The sequence below is a fragment of the Saccopteryx bilineata genome, chromosome 2 (genome assembly GCF_036850765.1).
Source record: "Saccopteryx bilineata isolate mSacBil1 chromosome 2, mSacBil1_pri_phased_curated, whole genome shotgun sequence".
Taxonomy (NCBI): Eukaryota; Metazoa; Chordata; class Mammalia; order Chiroptera; family Emballonuridae; genus Saccopteryx; species Saccopteryx bilineata.
Genome location: NC_089491.1, coordinates 266985487 through 267005418, shown reverse-complemented (window position 1 = coordinate 267005418; position 19932 = coordinate 266985487). Strand labels below are relative to the sequence as shown.

Sequence of the window (19932 nt, the reverse complement as noted above, 5' to 3'; positions counted from 1 at the left end):
CTGCTCTCTCTTCCTTGACTTTAGGTTCTCAGCTATATTCCTGTCCAGAAACTGCCAGGGAGCCAGGGCCACGTCGTCTTTACAGTGGGGCAGGGGTGGCTAAGCGCCTTAGAACCTGGAAGAGTCTTTTCTCCCCAAGGCTCCGAGTCCCAGGACAATGCCATCTCCCCCGGGTCTGCTCTGTCCCATGTGGCTCTCGATCAGGTAAACGGGCTTCAGTTTCCTCCTGCTATGTGAGAACTGTGGGGACAAGGTCACAGCTGAACAGAAACTACCGGCTTCTCTACCCACCCACACGGCATCCCTGGAGGACAGCAGGTCTACACATCTGTGTCTCCGTGTCCCAAACCCCTGAGCCATCACTCTAAGGAAACTAAGTGTACTTCCCGGCTCAGTGGGTTTTCCTCATTTACAGAGAGTCCTTTCCTGCCTCACAATGTATGCTTGAAAATCATGCTTAGACTGCCTAGTATGAAGCTCACTCTGGGAGGTGTCTGAACTCAACCTTTACATCTCTCAGGCTGTGTGATCTTGGGCAAGTGGCCTAACCTTTCTGAGCCTTAGTTTCCTAGTCTGTAAAGTGGGATAATAATAGGCCTCTCCCATGGATTTTTTCATGACGACCACATGAGATGCTCCACACACAGCACCACGCATGGCTCCTGACTTTCACAAAGCACCTTCCACCAGCAGTGACCGCTCCCGCTTTGGAGTGAACCGCCTTCCGAATGAGGCCTTGTGTCACGACCGCTCTCTTTTCCAGCTCAGATTGTGTAATCCTGAACTAGCACGTCAGATAAACAAAAATAGATTTTCTTCTGCCTTACATAAATGTAGAGCCTCAGAACACACAAACGAGACAGAGGACTGGTTTACGTTGACTCCAGGATGTATCATGAAGAAGTTTTGTTATTTCTGGTGTTCATACATTCCTGATAGCCACTGTTTCCTGGTTCTTCGCCTCTCTGGCTCTGATTGGCTGAGTTCCAGTTTCTTGAGGTTTTTGACTACATGGGGAAGCTATGTTATAAAAACCTTGGAGCCTCCACACACACAAAAATGAAAACTTCCTTTCCTTCCCTTTCCTCCCCAGAGTGTGGTGGCCAAATACCCATGCAGATTTAAAGGACTGTCCAATTTCCCATGCTTTGTAGCAACGATTCCATAACCTTCAGTTGTCCCAGAAATTACAGCACTTGGGCATCTAAACTGCAATTATGCATCCTTACCTCTCGCACTGGAACGTGGTCAACAAGGATCCACTGGTGGCTCAGGTGTTCCCAGTTTTGATTCAGACCTTTGGACTCTGTAGTCATGGTATACCTCGCTTTTTTCCTTCATGTGGGATCCCTTTCATCCAAAAATTGTATTTGTCGACTGCCTTCCCCGTTTCTGACAATGTCACGCAAATATACACAAATGCATGCACACCCACACCCACACCCCCACCCACACCCACACGTTCATCTCTCTTTTCTCCCTGCTCCTCCATGGGCATTCCCAGCACTACAACTTATGCTCAACCAAAACTTCAGTTCAAAGGTGTGAGAAAAACCAAAATGCCTTTCATTACCACAGGGTGTGTATGAAGGTGTTGTAATTAAAGCATTAACCAAAGAACCCACTTTTTCCCCCCAAATGCCTGAAAGAATTTAGATAATCTTACAAAGCCACAGTTTTATTTTCTGCTCCATGGTGGCAGGCCAAACACCCACACCGTGTTTCCCTGTTCTTTTTTTTTTTTAGCTCTAGTAAGCTTTGCAAAAGCAAGCCAGCCCCACAACCTGCAAATACAGCTCTTTAACTTGATTACTTTTTTCCTTCTCCAGGCCTCCTGATGATATTGTGGACTGCACAGAATCGGCCCCAAGTGCCTTTCCACACTTACCCCGAAGAAGAATAGCACCCGAAATCAGGCTCAGGAGTAGTATCCAGGGGCGGAGTGCCATCTGCTGGCCACTTATATACGACAGCTTCCTGCTTCTAAGGCCACACTAGGAAATGTTCCCCTGGTTCAAAACTGCGGGGAAAATGTTTTTGGAACCTTCATGCATGGGAACAAATAATTTTTTGCTGTACTGATATCCTATTATTGGGATGAGGCATTTGGAAATAAAGCCTCCTATCTTTCACTTATTTTTAGGTATTAAAAGGCAAAATCAGAAATCTGAGAGATTGTTTATAATTGCTTTTATTACTTTTGTTGTTGTTAAAGTGTTATATTGGTGAAGAACAATAAACGCTTTGGAATTTTGGGTTCATACATGTATAATCAGGACCCCTAAATCAGCATATCACAATTTGCAAAAGGATTTAGGATCCTCAGTAAGTTTACAGAACTTAACACAACAAAGGCAAAAAAAAAAAAAAGGGAAAGAAAATTAAAACTGAGATGAATAAGCCCGTTTCCAAAGGAGCAAGAATAGAACTCACAAATGTATATTTTTATGACTAAGTTGATATATTTCCCACAAAAATAAATGTTTCTACTTAAATTCATATGGACTCTGCCTTTTCCCAGGCTCTTACATTTTTTGTAGTCCACTAAAATCCAGAGAAAACACTGGCATTCTCCTTTAGAAACGATTTTGCCTATTCTAAGAGAGAGCACAGACAGTCCCACTCCTGGGTGTGCTTCTTTCGAGCTGGCTTTGCCCCGACTGCTTCCGGTTTCAAATTAGGCAGTGAATTGGGCAAAACTGGCAGAAGAGGCAGGGACCCCTCTCTTGAAAAGAATGTGAGGGACACATTTTTATTTGTAATGTTCACCACAAAGCGTGTCCATCACACACAAAGTCAGATATTTGCTTTCCAAGGACACCATATGGAAGTTTTCCTTAATGTTGCGAAGTGCCGTGCTTAGCAAGGCTCCCCGTAGAGAAGCCTGGTCCCGGGCTGGGTGTATACACACTCCTACACCACACGTGTCCTTGGGACTTTCAGAGTCACTTCCCTTTGTGCTTTTGGCTCAGGGTCTCAGAAGCCCCTACAAACTCCAGACCTTCTACAAGGGGAGGATTTGGTTAAGAGTTTCTCGCATTTTCAGCCCCTTCATTAATTTCCTTCCTTTCTAGTATTTTTAGTTCCTGAGATTAAAACACACACACACACACAAATAAATAAAAACACTCATTTATAATAAAGTCAAAATCCCTAGAAAATATTTCATCAATGAACACCCAGCCTTGCTCTTCATTATTTTATTGAATGTTATTTTTCCTTGAAACCTGGAGAGAGAGCCGGCTCTGATATTTAAAGCCATTAACAAAGGCAGAATTGGGGAGTGGAGGGAGACACTGTTGGAAGATGTAAGAATATTCTCCAAAACACTTGCTCTTTGCCATGAACTGGTCTTTGCAAAGGCACACGCTTGCTAGAACTAGGTCCTCCACGTCAGGAACGGGACTGTGTCCGGGCGAGGTTCACTGTGGCAGAGCCTAATTAAATATATACGTCAAACTCTTTTTTTATTTTTATTATTATTATTATTATTATTATTATATTATTGCTCCCTGGTCTAAAATGTTGAAATTTTGAGGCAAGAACACACACACACACAATTTTTTTTAATTGAAACTAGTCAAATAAGTTCTATTTCTTTTATTTAAAAACAAAAAGTTATATTTCTTTACAGAGTTCCTTCATTATTTTCCCAGAAATTTGGGGAGGTTTTTGTAATCATCGTACATTTGAAATACCAGCTGCTCACTTCAACTCAATTTTCTGCCCTGTTTGAAAAGAATTTTTTGTTTGGATTTAGTGGGGTTAGGAGTGTGTGTGAGAGTGTGTATGTGTCTGTGTCTCAGTGTGTGCACAGAAAGAGGGGAAAAAACAGGGGGAAAAGCACACAAATAAAATAGTTTTGCTTTGAAGTTGCCACATAATTACTGTTAAGATCTATCAAAATGTAGAGAGACAGCGCTCCTCGCTCAAATCTGATGAATGAACAGGCTAAGCAGCATCCAGGAAGAGACCTGGTAAAAGAATGGATCGAATTAAGAACAAGAGGAACCGCAACCAAGGTAGGGAGAAAGACGTGATTTCTGTTGTTTACTCGTAGAGAAGCTATTAGACAAAAGAAGAAAAGGAGAGAGGAATAAGGAAAGGAAGGGAACATGAGAAAAGAGAGAGGGAGACAGAGAGAGGCGAGTGAGAAAGAGAGAAAGAAGGTGGAAGGGAGGGAGGGAGGAAGGGAGAGAAGGAAGGAAGGAAGGAAGGAAGGAAGGAAGGAAGGAAGGAAGGAAGGAAGGAAGGAAGGAAGGAAGGAAGGAAGGAAGGAAGGGGAAGGGAAGAAGAAGAAACATTTACTGAGTTGTTTTATCTCTGTGTGTTTCACTATCCAAAATCTTGTGTCCTTGGTACCAAAATTCAACACTACCCGTGGGGCACAGAAAGAAGATGGGGGAATAAGAGGCTTCCCTTTCTCATTTCCTTTGTTGGAATACTGGCTTGGAACATCTGAGGAGAAAATGGTTGCAAACTTGGAGAATTCTTTCTCCTTTCAGCAGTGATCAAACTAGCAGCCTCTCACAGCCAAAGTTCTTAATGTCACAGTGCCCCCTGGAGTCCCGCCTGGAAGGGACCCCAACTTCCCCTTTAACTTCCCCACTCTTGTTTTTCTTACAATGGGGAGGAGGAGCGGGGAGAGGAAGGGAATTGGAAAACTTTAAAACAATCTCAGCTCTTTTGAAGGACTGCCACTGGCCAGGGGAGAGGGGGATTTCGAGAAATAACTTCCAATTTATTTTGAATAGTTAGGAGAAGGGGGAAGGAGAGAATAAAACCCTTCTCTTCATTTTTTTTTTCTTTTCTTTCCCCTTACCCCCTTAATCCTATTTTAGTTGAGGTCTGACCTTGGAAATTTCCAAAAGACTTTAATCTCCTATACTCCAAATTACCAAAGGGAGCTGAAAGAGAGAGAGTGTGCCTTGTGGGTAAAGGCGGTTTAAAATTGTTTATTTATGAATGGGTTAGGCTTTCCTGATAGTAAGAATGTTAACTAGTTCATTAGGCGCTCTTTGTACATTTCAATTTTTTTTCTCTTCATCCCTTACTTTTTTTCTTTTTTTTTTTTTTTTTTTAGACAAATACATTAAAATCATTAAAATCAGCTGAGAAAAATGATCTTAATCTATGCCTTCCAACTTTGGGCAGAGCTGACCCACTCAACTATTCATATTCTCAGAGAGCTAGAAAATGAGCCATTTGGTATTTCTTCTTTTTTAACTACACCCGCTCATCTCCACGCCTCCCCCTACCCCAACTCTTCCACAGAAAACAAACTACCTTCACGTCAAAAGAAGGGGGGAGGGGGGTAGAAAACGAGAGAAAGAATCATTTCCATAAATATGTTGGAGCTATAAGAGAAACCCAGGCAGATCCCAAATTTGAGGAGGTACAAAACTCATTGAAATCATTAAGTATTTCATTTTTCAGATGAAAGGCTCTCCTTCTGAATTACCGTGTGGCAAGCTGATGTAATTTGAAGTGTCACTTTGGAGGGGTTTGGGTGATTAAGCTTTTTTTCATTTCTTTCATTAAAGGGCCAGTTTTCTTGATGTGCGTTATAACTCCGTCCCGATCTGAAATTTCACCCACTCTCCCTTCTTCCCACCCCTGCGGAAAGGGGCTATATGTACGGCTGATTTTGCAAAAATAACAAATCCAGTTGTATACTTATTTTCTTTTTAACTGCTTTTGATTTTTATTGACCTACGAAATGCAGAAAGCACTTTACCATCCTTCTCAAAGGTCGGTTTTAAATCACGAGATACATCAAGGTGCAATCACTCATTTAAAACATTCTGTAATTGTAGGAAGAAAGAATGATAAAATGGCTTTAAAAAGGGGGGGGGGTTATTGTAAGCAACTGACTGTCAAGAAATGTCCCCCTTTTAGAAAGTTTGTAATTTCCCAGTAAATTCTTTTAAGTGAACAAACATCTTCAGCATGAAGAACTTTAGAAGTCAAGCCCCATCCGCCTCCGCACATACACAAACAGAAAGAAAAAAAACTGAAGTCTTTTAAAATACGCATTTTTATAAAAAAAGACTTCTGAGACGGAAATATCTCTCAGGAAATGTCAAACACGGATGTCTACATGATATCTACATGAAATAATAAATCAACATCAGCTTTTTTATCTGACAAAACACAATAAACGGGTTCGGAATAGTGTTTTTGTGCCTGTTTTGTGAGCTCTCCAGAATACCCAATAATAGATGATGCCCTATTGGGAAAGATAACGTGCATTTTTTTGTAACTTGGTGGGAAAAAACATTTTTTTTTTTTAGTCTTTGTAAAAGAAATTTGCTATATTTGGGGTGGGAGAGAAGAATATAATGTTTCCTGGTGATACAATCCAACAGAAACCCAGGAAATTGGAAGTCCAACTGATGTTCTGCTAAAAATTCACACCATTGTGTCCCTGAGCTCACAACAGATTTAAGAGCCGGAATGTCAGGGTGAACCTCAAATTTCCTGACTTCCAGCCTCTCGTGTCTAAATACTAAACTGCTCTTTAGGCATCAGCCAGCCTTAGAAGGGTTGCCATTTTTGTTTCTTCTTTTGTTCCCTTGTGCATATGATCCATCTTTTCCGGCCCGGGTTTTACGTCACCTGAAATAACTATACTGTGTTTTAACCCCCAGTCAGGGACTGGTATGTTTTCTGGAGAAACTGAATTCTTTCTTTCAATGAGAAGATAATTTAACAAAAGCGGAGAAGAATCATAGATTCATGGTGTTTCTGCATGAGAGAAACCGAGGCTCTAGAACAACTAAAAAGGGGGGGGGGAGAATGGACCAAATGAAAAGGTGAAGAAAGGGGTTGGGGGACCCCCAGATCTGTCCAAGGGAGATCTTTCAGGCCGTGCTTAGGGAAACATTCACCGTCAGGGTGTCACGCCTTGGTGAAAATTTCAGTTACAAAGCCAAATTGTGGAACCCAGCACGCTGTCAGGAGCCCCCTCTAAAATATTTAAGCCCTGTAGTTCCACACCATTTGTGGATTCCAGACCATTAACTTACTACTGGATTGTTAATTACAACGGAGTCATGGAAAACTGAGCTTGTAGGTTTTATGGACACCGCTTCTGTGCAAAGTCACTGTTGCTACGTTCCGGGACTAAATGCTTAAACTTTAACTACATTTTAAGTATTGGGGACTGAGGTGAACGGGGGACCCATGAGTAAATGCTTTGAGCAGGTAAGCAGTTAGTTATTAAATGGACTTTGAAGCTCTCTCTTGGTGTATGTCTGCATATTTTAAGGGTCCCAACAAAACAACTTTTTTTTTTAATGCACCTAATTTGGATTTCATTGAATTTTCTGCATGCACCGGTGTTAGGATATTTTGGTGAGTTTAATTCCCCCAACCCCTCTCTATGAAAGAAAAGAAACTCTTCTTTAAGAGACTTAGAAAGGGAAGAAAAATCCTTTTTTAAAAGGCTTAGGGGAAAGTGGGGTGGAGAGGCTAAGTGGTAAGCAGGCTTTATTTTCTAAAGCTCAGATTCCAGAGAAGAAGGGCCGTCTGCGTAAGAACTGAAACTAATTTACCTGAACCCCTTTGTCACTGCTTGGCTCTTGACTATGAAATGATTCTTTTCACTGGCCAATAAAACCAAATCAAAAGCGTGTTTGGGGTGGAGGGTGGTGCCGGCCAGTCCCCCACAAATGGAAAGCCAACTTTCCATGTTGTGTTTGTTTTGATTCCCCTCCCGCCCCCGCCCCCCAAGAGGATTTTTCAGAGCGGGAGCTGAGGTCTGGCCGCCTTTCTTGGGATTGGGGGGACTCATTGGGTCCTGTCTAGGAACTGCACGGCCTCTTCATCTCACCCAGAAAGGAAAGAGAAAGTACCTGCCTCTCTGGGCCAGGCCGCCTGCCGGTAGACATGTTCTCCGTTTCCTCTCTCAAAGGCTGTTTTAGGACCTCTGCCAGAAGCAGAGGGTTGGGGAAGTGCTTGTTCCTCTTCAGAAAACAGCTCCAACTTTCTGCACCTCCATTCCCTACCTTTTTAAATCAACAACGATGTTCACTGCCTTCCATCCTAAAGGTGTCGAGAAAACGTTTGCAAAAGACTGGGGACTCCTTAGAAAGCAAGAAGCTCTGGAAACACAGAGATTAAAAAGAAAACACCTTCTGACAGCCCCCTTTATCCCACTCTTGTCATCCTGTTGGTTCAGATGACAAAGAATGCATAAGTAAACCACCTAAAAAGTGTTTGATCGTTCTTACCAATAAGTAGAAAAGTAGAAGTACTCAATACCAAGTAGGCATGGAACAGCTAATATTTCATTTTAATAGAAATTCTATAGATTTTCAAACTCTTTCTTCCTACCTTCAAACTAGAGAGGGTATATTTGGGGGGGTCCCCTCTTTTTTTCATATGAAACCGAGCAGAGGGACAATGAAAACAAGACCGCTCAGGAGTGGCCACCCCAGAGCTGCGGCGCCCCACGAGGTCCTGAGGCCTTGTTCTCAAGCCTCTCTTCCAGACAGTGACCTGCACCCAATTGAGCAATGGGTGGATGAAAGCTTTTCACTGTTCTCCCATCCAAATTAGATTGGCTGCTCAATTTGACTGAGTGCTTATAAATTAGTCAATAAGGCAACTAATTAATAATTTGACGGGGGGGACAAGAGTCAATTTCTCAGCCACATGTAGAGGCAAGTTGGGACACATCGTGAGGCTACATAATTTCAGCAGTACCTCGCTGCATTAAAAATCTTGCAGTTAATACAGGAAATTTGGGTTTAGTTCCCTTTATCTTTGGCTTTTTCTTCCCAATGGAATGGTTCAGTGGAGGGAAATGATTTACTAAAAAGGGAAAGAGGGAAGGAGGGAGGGAGGGAGGGAGGGAGGGAGGGAGGGAGGGAGGGAGGTAGGTAAAGAAGAAAGGAAGGAAAAAAGGAAGGAAGGAAGGAAGGAAGGATTGATTTTAAAAAACTGTGAGAATTAATACAAGATATAGTAGTAATATATCCTCTGTGATCTATATTTATAGACCATATGGCCTAGTAATAACGAGAGTCATTATAATTGTGTAGTAAGCACTTACTATGTCCCAGGGACTATGCTAAGTAAGTACTTTGAATACATTATCTTATTTTACCCTTATGGTCCCACAATAAGGTAGGTACTATAATCTCCATTTTACAGATAAGAAAACTGAGGCCCAGAGAGTTCAGCTACTTACCAACCAAGATCGTACAACAGTACACAGTAAGATACTGAACCAGACCTATGGATTTCAAATCTGGCTTTCCTACTGCTTTCCTCTTAGAGCTTGGGGAAAATTAAACCAGTGATTTGTGACCAATTTTCTTCCTTTCTGCCTAGAGGAAAACCATACAGCCTCCCAGACTGGCCCTAATTTGCTGTGTGGCCGTGGACAATTCATGTCTCTTGGGGCTTCAGTTTTTCCTGAACAAAATCACGGAGGTCCATTAACAATGCTCCTGGCTCTACCAAGGAACATGTTTTTAAGAAATCATCAGAGATGGCAAAACTTGAAATGACGCCAGGATTATTTTACAATCTGGAGTGGACTTTTAGAGAGAGTTCGGAGAGGTTTCATCATTTAGTTGTTAAGAACAAAAGCAGATTGGGTTTGATTCGGGTCCTACCACTCACACAGACAGGGAGAAGGTTTGCCTCTCCGAGCCTCGGCTTCCTCCCCTGTACAAATGGAAGAACAGTAGTATTCATAATACAGCTGGTCCTTGAATAATGTCATTTGGTTCAACATCATTCCATAATAGCATCAAGGAGATGCTGTAGAAACTTAACTCCTGTTTATATCGGTTAGCCTACGGTAAAATTGGCTTCATTTATACCTCATTTCACTTGAAATCGCAGAACGTTAAGTGAGGACTTACTGTACAGATGTACAGACATGCGTGGTGCACAGGACGGTGGTGAGGGTTAGATAAGAAGAAGTGCTTTACACAGTGAACGGCAGAGTGCCTGCACCATCACGAATGCTCAGTAGGTTGTCCTAGAATTAGGATGATGGTGGTGGTTGTGGAGATGATAATGACGTTGTGATGATGGTTATGGTGAGAATAATGATGAAGATGATGAGGATGGTGATGATGGTTTTGATACCAAAAAGGATGATGTTGATGATGATGATGCTCCTACTTTACTCAGATTACAGCTGAGAAAATCAAGGCCCCAATGCGCCAGGTACAAATAACCGGCCTGGCCAAAACCAGAACTCTATCTGCCCAGTGCTGGCCCACTGTCTCTTCCATATCCCCATGCTAAAAATAACTGGAGGCGGACTTGGCCGAAGGGGACTGGGAACTGCAGGTCATGGCTGAATTCAGCAGCTTGGCCGCCCCTCCACCCCCGGCTCAGTTTACAATGCCAGAGATCACTCTGTCCTCACCAGACCTTGTCCACTGCCCTTTGCAGATGATGCCACCTCCTGGTGCTCGGTGGAGAGCGGGAGGCAAGGGAAGGAGGTGGACCCCAGAGACCTGCGTTGTCCCAGGGACGCTCCCGAAGCCGGACTCAGGCTGTCTCTTGAGAAATCCTCCCTCTGGGTACTGACTTACATTCTGGTTTCAGCTCAAGAGACAAAAGAACCTATGGAATTTACCAATTTAGCTTTCCAGATGGGACTAAGTGGTCCCTCAATGGGCTTGTGACAGACTTCGAGAGAAGAAGGAAAGAAGAGAGTAAGTGAGTGGGGGAGGAAAAATATGTATATTTCATGCCAAGTAGTTGCAGCAGAATGGATCTTTTAGGTCATCCCAATAACAAGAAAGGACTAGTTTTAGGACTTGATTGAGCCCTGCCATCTGGGGACAGCTACACCAAGAGGTCAAAGCAAACCAATAGGAATGGGCGATGCTGTTTCCCTGAAGGTATTCTTGGTGGACATTGCTAATGGAGAGCAGCATTCACCACCAAGCCCATAGCAACTTCCCAAGGCTTCTCAAACCCAGAACTCTAGGCAGCCATGAGCAATCGATCACAGTGGACACAGGGATGAAAATTATTTTCCACTTGGTACATGGGAGCAAGATCAGTAAATGATTTATAAGACCTTATGCCAGCTTTTTAAAAAAAGCCAGTAAGTGACTAGGTCATGGGAGGGGTCACCCTGCAAAAACTAGGTGTCAACAGTTGACTTTAGACCTCCAAGTCTAATCACATTTCAAACATAGTGACTGCTATTTCTTTCATTCATTCATTCTCTCATTTATTCATCCATCTATCCACCCATTCACTCCCTCGATTAGTTATTCAAACTCTCATTCTTTTTTTTTATTTATTCTCTCATTCATTCACCCCCTCAATCATTCATCCACTCACTCCCTCTGTTATTTTTTAATTTGACATATATTTACTTGTAGATTCTACATGCCAGGCGCTGTCCTGGATTCTGAAGATGTAAAAGTGACTAAGAGACCCAGCCCTGTCTACATGGAGCTTACAGTCTCACAGAAGAAAATTAAACCATTGCACAATTAATTATTTCTTTTCAATTGTGATCATTGGAACACAGAGAAATACTGTGTGCTTTGAGAGCATAGGTCAGGGACTTGGTCCAGCAGGAAAAGGCACAGGTAGGAATCAGGCAAAACTTCCCAAAAGAAGAAGCATTTGAGGCGAATGCTTAAGGAAGAAGGGTGAACTTGACAAAAAGGAGGAGAGGGTGTCCAGGTGGAAGGAATGGCTTCTGCAAAGGCCTGGAGGTGGATAGAAGCCTAGCACCTTGTGACAATGAGGTCCAGGGACCGCAGACACGGGTGACGCTAGTCGATGCTCCAGACATGGGCAGGGGGCAGTGCCACCAAACATGAGTATGAGTGTGACCCTCACCTGCTAAAACCCTTCGAAGGCTATTCTTGCCCTCACAGTGAACCCAAACCTCTTTCTCCCCATGTTCCAGCCCTGCTCACGTTTCCACCTCACCCCACACCAGCCTTTCTCATGGAAGACACTCAGCCCAATCTGTGCACGCAGAGTGGAGAATGAGAAGCACTAGCCCCACGCCCCATGGGAGCAGACGCTAAGTGGGTGTTGTTTCCGGCTGTGTCCCCAGTGCCCAGGGTCTTGACACAGTGCCAGACACATAGACGAACTTGAGAAATATTATAAATGCACAAATGAGTGATTCTTTGACCCCACCCTTGGCACAATGCACTGAAGGGTTAGATGCTGGGAGAGAGGAGGGAGGAAGGAGAAAGGGAGGAAGAGAGGGAGGAAAATGTTCTATATGAGTATCAGGTGAAGGTCATGCCATAAACGAAGGTTTCGGAAGCTCTAATTCTCATAAGAAAAGACCCAGCCTTTCTAAAACACTTCAAGGACAAATTATTTTAAAAATTGAAAACGATTCAGACTCACCAGGCTGGCAGTGCAGGGTCCAGTCGTGAGAAGGAGGCCCGACTCTAAGAAAGGTAGGTGGGGCCCATCTGGATGCTTCAAGCCAAAAAGCATTTTTGTGGCCTCGTAACTTCTGAAAGCTCTTGGCGAGGCTAACTGGCTCCTGGTTCAGTCTCCTGCAAAGATTTCCTTTTTGTCTGTTTCTCGGGTCCATGGCATGTATCTAATACAGGTCAAGTTATCTGTTGGGCCTCAGTTTCCCCACCTTTAAATGGAGTAATTGGGTGAGATCATCTCTAATCCGACAGCAACACTGACTCCCTCTAGGTTCACATCTTGGAATTCCTTTCTATCCATCCACCTTAACCCCGAAGATACTAATAATAACTATTATTAGGAGAATAATGATAGTAATTATCACTATACTAGCTACCACTTACTGAAGCACTGCCCATTTCATCTTCGCAATTGTCATGTACGATCTCTATTTTACACCTGAGGGAACTGATGCTCAGAGAGGGTACGCACCTTGCCTAAAGTATCACAGCCAGCAAAGGGAAAAGCTGGAATTTGATCCCAGACATGTCTAAATCCAAAGCCCACACTCTCTCGCCTCTGTCCACAGCTCCAGCAGGTCCCAGCAGGGCTGTGTTTACTGAACAAACAGATCCCCTCCTCTGCGTGAAAGGGAAGGAGAAAAGAGGGCATAGTCGTGGCTGTGACATGGTTATCGTCTGCCTGTTTTTCGTTTTGTTTTGTTTTCTGATAAACGTGACTCTTACACACACAGCATACAGCCATGTGCCACATAAGGACATTTCCACGAACCACATATACGACAGTGGTCCCACAGGCGGAGAAGTTCCCGTTGTCTGGTGATGCTGTAGCTGTTTAACATCGGACAATGCATTCCTCACGTGTTTGTGGGATGTTGGTGTAAACAGGCCTACTGTGCTGCCAGTCGTAAGACAGGATCACACACAGAATTACAGTAGTCATCTGGGCCATCTAGTTTTGTGTAAGTACACACTGTGACATTCTCACAAAGACGAAATCACCTAACACCACACTTCTCAGAACACACCCCCTGGCATTAAACTGGCACAATTGTCACTCTGATGGAACCCCCCATCACACACTGTATCCATTGTCATGTGTAGCCTAGGTCACCTGACCCACACCTGTGCTTAGTATAATAGGCCATAGTTTGCCATGATGATTGGTGATTGGTTCAAATAGAAGGCATGTGACTGAAGCCAGCCAATCAGAGCCCTCCCCTGGCCTGAATGACATCCACAGAGAGAAGCATTCTCTTGGTTCTAGAGCTGCTAAAAGCTGAAGTGATAGATGCTTAGAGCTCCCTCTGTCCTTGCCCCATTGTGACTCCACCCACCGTGCCTTGAAAGCCCCCTCCCCCCAGGAAGAATATTTGCAACAGAAAAGCTGAGATAGAGAGAGGGAGCTCTCGCCCCTGAATGGGCTGCTGAAACCAACTCGGTGCATGTCCTTCCTGGTCACAGAGCCAAAAAGGATTTAAACTGGGGTTCTGTTTTTGCAGTCAATGGAGTCCTAAGAACTTTTGATCAGCATTGCACAGCTATGACCATATCCATATCACATACACACACACACTACATCTACTAAGATCTTTAAAACAGATCTGAAAAAGGACATTAGGGAGAGAAAAGAGGCAAGGGGAAAGTATTTAGAAAAAAGAGACCCAAAATTGCCACTTCCTCCCTTTCTCAGTCTCTGACCCATATCATAGCTTGTGCATGGATGTCCCCTGGGTGTAAGTGTCCTCAGAAAATCGTGGCTGCTCTTTACCAAACATCCACCACTTTTTCTACTTTAGCTCATTTAATCTTCATAATAACCCTGTAAAACAGAATAGATATGTGCATTTTTAGAGGTGAAACTGAGGCACTGAGCCATTAAATTGCCTCACAATTAATAAATGGCAGAGCCTGGAGTTCTGAATTCCCATTTGTGTAACTTGAAAGTCTCTTCAAGAGACTTAATTTGTTTAAACTACACCAGACTGTGTCCCCCACCAAGGACATATTGGTTTTGATGCCAGCGTGTCTAAGGGAGTCATCCCTCTTCGGTTTCTGTTCTAATGAGTCAAGGGGGTTCCTAAGCCTAGAAGATCTGGAATTAACCCCAGGCACATCCTGAAACATGGGATGTTTCCTCGTAGCAGGGAAAGATTTGCAGGTAGTTTGACCCCAAGGGGAAATATCCCCAGGGGGGTGGCCACTGACATTCAGCTGCTTCCTTTACTTCCAAACCCAGTGTGGAGAGGAGTTAGGTCAGCCCACAGTTCATACAAGGCAAAGATATGAAAATTAGGGTGTCTGATGAATGTTGAATCAAGCAGGACAGAGGCCTTTGGAAGCAGCGAGGAGGAGAAAAAATGACAAGATATTCTTAGAACTTCCACTACTTTGAACCCCTGAGCAAAAGCACTTTTAAATGTACACTCAGCAGGATTCTTTATCCTGGGGGAGAGAGAGACAGAGGTTCTGATGACCCCAGTTTCCTGTTTGGTTCCAGGTTGGTTACTGAGTCAAGACAAAGAATAAACAAAAATCAGGAACCAGGTGATACTTCTGTTTTTTTCCCAGAGTCATCTGTCCTTAGGCTACCTAGTCAACTAATATTTACTGAGCACCTATGCACCGGCCATCGTTTTAGGCACTGGGAACACTGCTGTGGACAAGGCAGGCTTTCACAAAACAGTCTTCCTGAATCATACAACTGACCATGTCATGCTCCCTGCCTAAAGCCTTCAATGGCTCCCCACTGCCCACAGGATCCACTCCATAGTTCTCAATATGGTATACAAAGCATTTCATCATCTGGCCTCTTCAGTTTCATTTCTTTCAACTGCTTCCCGCCCACCCCACCCCCTTACAATCCGTATCATGGCTGTACCAAAATTCTTTTCATTCCCTGGTATCCCCCAGGTATTTAAGCTTGTCACCTCCCCCCCTTCTCTGGAGCAGTCTCAACTGCCACCGGTGCCCTCTTGTCCACTCACTGGCTGCCCCACTCTTACTCATCCTCTTCAGGAAGTTGACTGGATCCCCCCCCCCTCGCCAGAAGTGTTAGGCAGCTGTAAATGATACTGTTGCTTTGTTGGTCTCACATCTCTTTCCCTCTTCTTTGGGAACAGAAAATCCTTCCTCCTTCGAAGAACACATTCCATGGAGTTCACTTCGGGCTCCCCTGGGCCCTGCCCCAGCCACAGGTGACTCCAGCCTGGACTGCCACTGAACGGAGTGCTGCTGAGACCTCACCAGCCTTAGGAGAAGGACAGGCCTGTCTGCTCTACTGGTCTGACCTCAGGACTCCCTCCACCCCCAGCCCGCAGGGAGATAATCCACAGGTAGATTACCAATAAATACATTTTGGATAGATATAAGTGGGGAACTTAAAAACTGCTTTCAAATTTGACCAAACAAAAAGTTGCTGAAGTTTTACCCACCCCCAAATTCTTATTTTAGTTCACAGAGGACCAGATTTCAATTGAGAGTGACCTGGGCTCCATTCCTAGCTTTGCCAGCTAAGAACTCAGTGGTCTTGGGCAAGTGGCTTACCTCTTCGAGGTCATGATAATCGTGATGTAGCAACCAGGAACAGCTGGATAAACTGCGTGGCAATAATAATGGTCACTGTCATGCACCGAGCACTCGCTCTGGGCCAGATGTTACAGCCATTATCTCACTAAGGCCTACCAACAACCCTAGGAGGTAGGGTTGTTACCTCCATTTTACAGATGGTGAAACTGAGGCACAGAGGAGTGAAGTCATTTGCCCTGGGTGACATTACTAACAAATCGCAGCAAGAAAGAAACGGAAAGAGAGTATGAGGGAGGGAGGAGGGAGGGAGGAGGGAAAAAGGAGAAAGGGAGGGAAGGGGAAGGGATTGAGCCTTTCTCTACCAGCCTTTCCCACATGCATGAAACTGGCGTATGACCGGCCCTGGAATGGGAGACCTGCCACCTTGGTCTTCTAGGGAGTGTGACCGTGTTTTCACCTAATTGGCTAGTGCAGACTTCAAGTTAATCTACCAATCTCACTTATTTCTACGCGAAAGATGTAGAAAACTGGCATTTTTACACTCTGCTAATGGGGTGAAAAATTGAGAAATAGATTCAGAGGACTGAGCAATATACAGTGTGTCCATAAAGTCATGGTGCACTTTTGACCGGTCACAGGAAGGCAACAAAAGATGGTAGAAATGTGAAATCTGCACCAAATAAAAGGAAAACCCTCCCAGTTTCTGTAGGATGATGTGGCAGCATGTGCGCATGCGCAGATGATGACATAACACCATGTATACAGCAGAGCAGCCCATGGCCATGCCAGTCGAGATGTGGTCAGTATAGAGGAAAGTTCAGTGTGTTCTGTGGCTCGCTAAATTCGAATCCGTGACCAAAGTGCAACGTGAATATTGTTGCGTTTATAACGAAGCGCCACCACATAAGAATAACATTACTCGGTGGGATAAGCAGTTGAAGGAAACCGGCAGTTTGGTGGAGAAACCCCATTCTGGTAGGCCATCAGTCAGTAACAAGTCTGTAGAGGCTATACGGGATAGCTACCTAAGGAGCCCTAAAAAATCTGTGCATGAGCCACATCGAACTGCACTGAATAGGTATGAAAATGGGAGAGTTTTCCTTTTATTTGGTGCAGATTTCACATTTCTATCGTCTTTTGTTGCTTTCCTATGACCAGTCAAAAGTGCACCATGACTTTACAGACAAACTGTATATCAAAAGCCTTAAATATGTGACCCCATTTGACCTAGCAATCACGTTCCCAAGGATCGACTCAAACAAAATGACAAACAAAACAGGACAAGGGTGCAAAGAGATATGGATGAAGATGTTCATTGCTGTGTTGTTTATACTATTGCAAAAGTGGAAACAACCTTAATGTGTGATTGGGAATGGCGTAAATAAGTTAGAGTATATCTGACAATGAAATAATGGTCAACTATTCATAAAAATGAAACTGCCTCATTGGGTTATAGTGAGAGATAGCAAGATCATACAGGCAAAATGCTTAGAGCAAGGGCCGGCACATGGTAGGAGTCAGTACATGTCAGCTGTCTCTGAGATTGTATTTAAACTAAGGATCTAATGTCCCGGATGGTAGCTACTATAGGAAACAGGTGGCACCCTCAAGAGAATTGACTTGAGGAGCATTGAGTGAGAGGCACAGGCAGGGTTAAGAGAACCAATAAGGTTTATTGGAGTGCCCATGAATAAGCTATAGCGGAGAGCTGTTACCCTTCCTCCAGACCTATCAGGGTGACTGTTGGGATGGTATTTATGCAGTTTGGTGAGTGCTGACTCCATAGACATGAAGCCACTTAGCAGGTGCCGTTGCAAGGACCATGGATGGTCGGGCAGAGAAGGGAGAGGAAATGTCTTGGCCTCTCTCTCCTCTCACCCTCAGTCTCCTGCTGGCACCTCCCACTGGCCATTCCCAACAGAAAGTGAGCACTGAGAAGATCAGAGGAGAACGACTATGGAACCATCAACCTAGTCCCTAAACCAGTCTCCAGATGGTTTCAAAGAAGGCCCAGAAAAACGCTCTGTGCCTTTGGATACATAATGTATTTATGGCACAGAAATCAGTTACCGTATTTCCCCATGTATAAGATGCACCATAATTTGAGGGCCCGAAATTTGGAAAAAAAAAAAAAAAGTATTACATAAAGTTATTGAACTCAAGTTTTATTCATCATAAAATTCATACAACTCCTCATCACTGTCAGAACTCCCATCCATTAGCTTGTCCTCATCTGTGTCTGATGACGAATCACTGTCTTCAACAGTGAGCTCAAAAACAAACGCAAAAAAGTGGGAAATGCAAGTAAAAAATATCTACAACCACTTATACGTATAAGACGCACCCAATTTTTAGACCCCAAATTTTTTGAAAAAAAAAGTGCATCATATACATGAGGAAATATGGTATGTACTGGTTAAAAGGCCCTCACCAATCATTACCCTGTAACACGCTTCCTTTTTATTATAAGTGGGATATCTATTGAGGCAGTAGGCGGGCAGGGGCAGCTAACTGCTCGCCCTATCTTACCTGTCTGCCATGTTTTATCTATTTTTTGTTTCTGTCTTTTTTGTTTTGTTTTTAGACCAAGCTGGGTGGATGGGAGCAGAAGTGGGTCTGGGGGCAGGTGTGTCTCCCACCCGGGGGTGCGTTATGCATCCGAGGAACTGGCCAGCACCCACCTCCGCCTCATATTGAGACCCTTGCAGAGCAACTGTTCGCCCTGAAGTTTGGACTCAAGCTCTACCAGTTGCCTCCCACCTTCACAACATCTGTCCAACTGGAAGGAGTTCCAGAACATGTCTGTTTAGTCACGGCTGCTTCCACGGCCCTAGGGTCCCTATTTCTTTTTCAGAAGGCATGGCAACTGGGCATCTGTTGAGCACCAGAAAGGGGACCCAACCACACTGGCCTCTGACCAAGCCAACCTCCACTGGGAACTAGAGTCAATGAAAGACACTCTTTCCAACCTCAACTCCGCTAGCCAGAAAATCCCCGTGGCGCCTTAAGGAGCACCGTCTGGGCACCTCCTCTACCCTTTTCTGTGTCTAAGCACTGACCTGGATTGCTACACTGCAAGACACAGGGATGCCTGCTAACTATTTCCATTTGGTGGGCTTTGCAAAACTAACCTGTGCCACATTCTCCTGCTGGCATTCGATTTAGTAGCATGCTCTAATGACCTAGAAATTTGGGGACGTTGGTCGTGTTTCCTCGGGTGAGCGTGGTCGTTCCTCAATGGGATGAGTGAAAATAAGGCTGTTTTTAAAGGAGAGAAAATGGGCTCGCTTCCTCTGTCAGGTCCAGTTAGCTTCCTTCACAGACCAAAATGGGGCAGCAAATGTACCTGACCACCTTGCTCGGTGCCTCGCTGGGACCCGCAGTCCTCTTGGGGTAGGTGCTGCCGGGCGGGTAAGAACGTGAACCCTAGAATCAGAAAGACCAGCTGCGTGACCTCGGGGAAGTTTTCCAATAGGTAAAATGGGAACCCAGCGTCCTCCTAGTTGGTGTCTTAGCTGGTGTTCTCCCGAAGCAGAGCCCAAGTCATGAGCTCGTATGCAGGAAATTGAAATTTATTTGGAAAGTGATCCCAAGAATCAGGAGAGAAAAATGAGAAAGGCAAAAAAAAAAAAAAAGGCCATTTTTATAACCACATTAACTAAGTCTCTGCCTTAGACAACAGGGTTATAATTTTGCAGGGACACTCTGAGAACTGTACAGAAGGCCTCCCAGAACTTTCGCCCCGAGGGTTGGGAGGCTGGAGTATTTATTCAGTGGCTCCCATTGTCCCTTGATTAAGTCCCTGCACTTCTAGACAGAACTTGGGTGCCACCTAGCAGGCTCTCAGAGCATCGGAGAAGGCCCTGGGACAAATGCAGAAATACAGGGAGCGATTCCTAGAGACTGTCAATGTAAGACATGCGTGAGTCCACAGGGAACTGTCCACCGCGGCTGAGGCTGAAATCAGAACTGATCAGAGATGTGAAACAGGGTGCCACGGCACCTG

At 44.3% G+C, this 19932-nt stretch overlaps 1 protein-coding gene across 1 annotated transcript; it reads left to right on the top strand.

Annotated features, from left to right (window-relative positions):
- Nucleotides 1-3957: 3957 nt before the first annotated feature.
- LOC136323235 (uncharacterized) lies at nucleotides 3958-19630 on the top strand. Its single transcript, XM_066255060.1, has 4 exons — nucleotides 3958-4022; nucleotides 10420-10550; nucleotides 15521-15733; nucleotides 18511-19630. The coding sequence occupies exons 1-4, from the start codon at nucleotides 3986-3988 to the stop codon at nucleotides 18805-18807; spliced, it is 678 nt and encodes a 225-aa protein (XP_066111157.1). The 5' UTR covers nucleotides 3958-3985; the 3' UTR covers nucleotides 18808-19630.
- The last annotated feature ends 302 nt before the right edge of the window (nucleotides 19631-19932 follow it).

Excerpts from the sequence above, each read along its gene's own strand:
- LOC136323235 (XM_066255060.1), top strand. The coding sequence starts at position 3,986 with ATGGATCGAATTAAGAACAAGAGGAACCGCAACCAAG. Across the intron at positions 4,023-10,419 it reads CAAGAGGAACCGCAACCAAG|ATGATGCCACCTCCTGGTGC; the intron begins GTAGGGAGAAAG and ends TGCCCTTTGCAG. Across the intron at positions 15,734-18,510 it reads CGCAGGGAGATAATCCACAG|ACCAAGCTGGGTGGATGGGA; the intron begins GTAGATTACCAA and ends TTTTGTTTTTAG.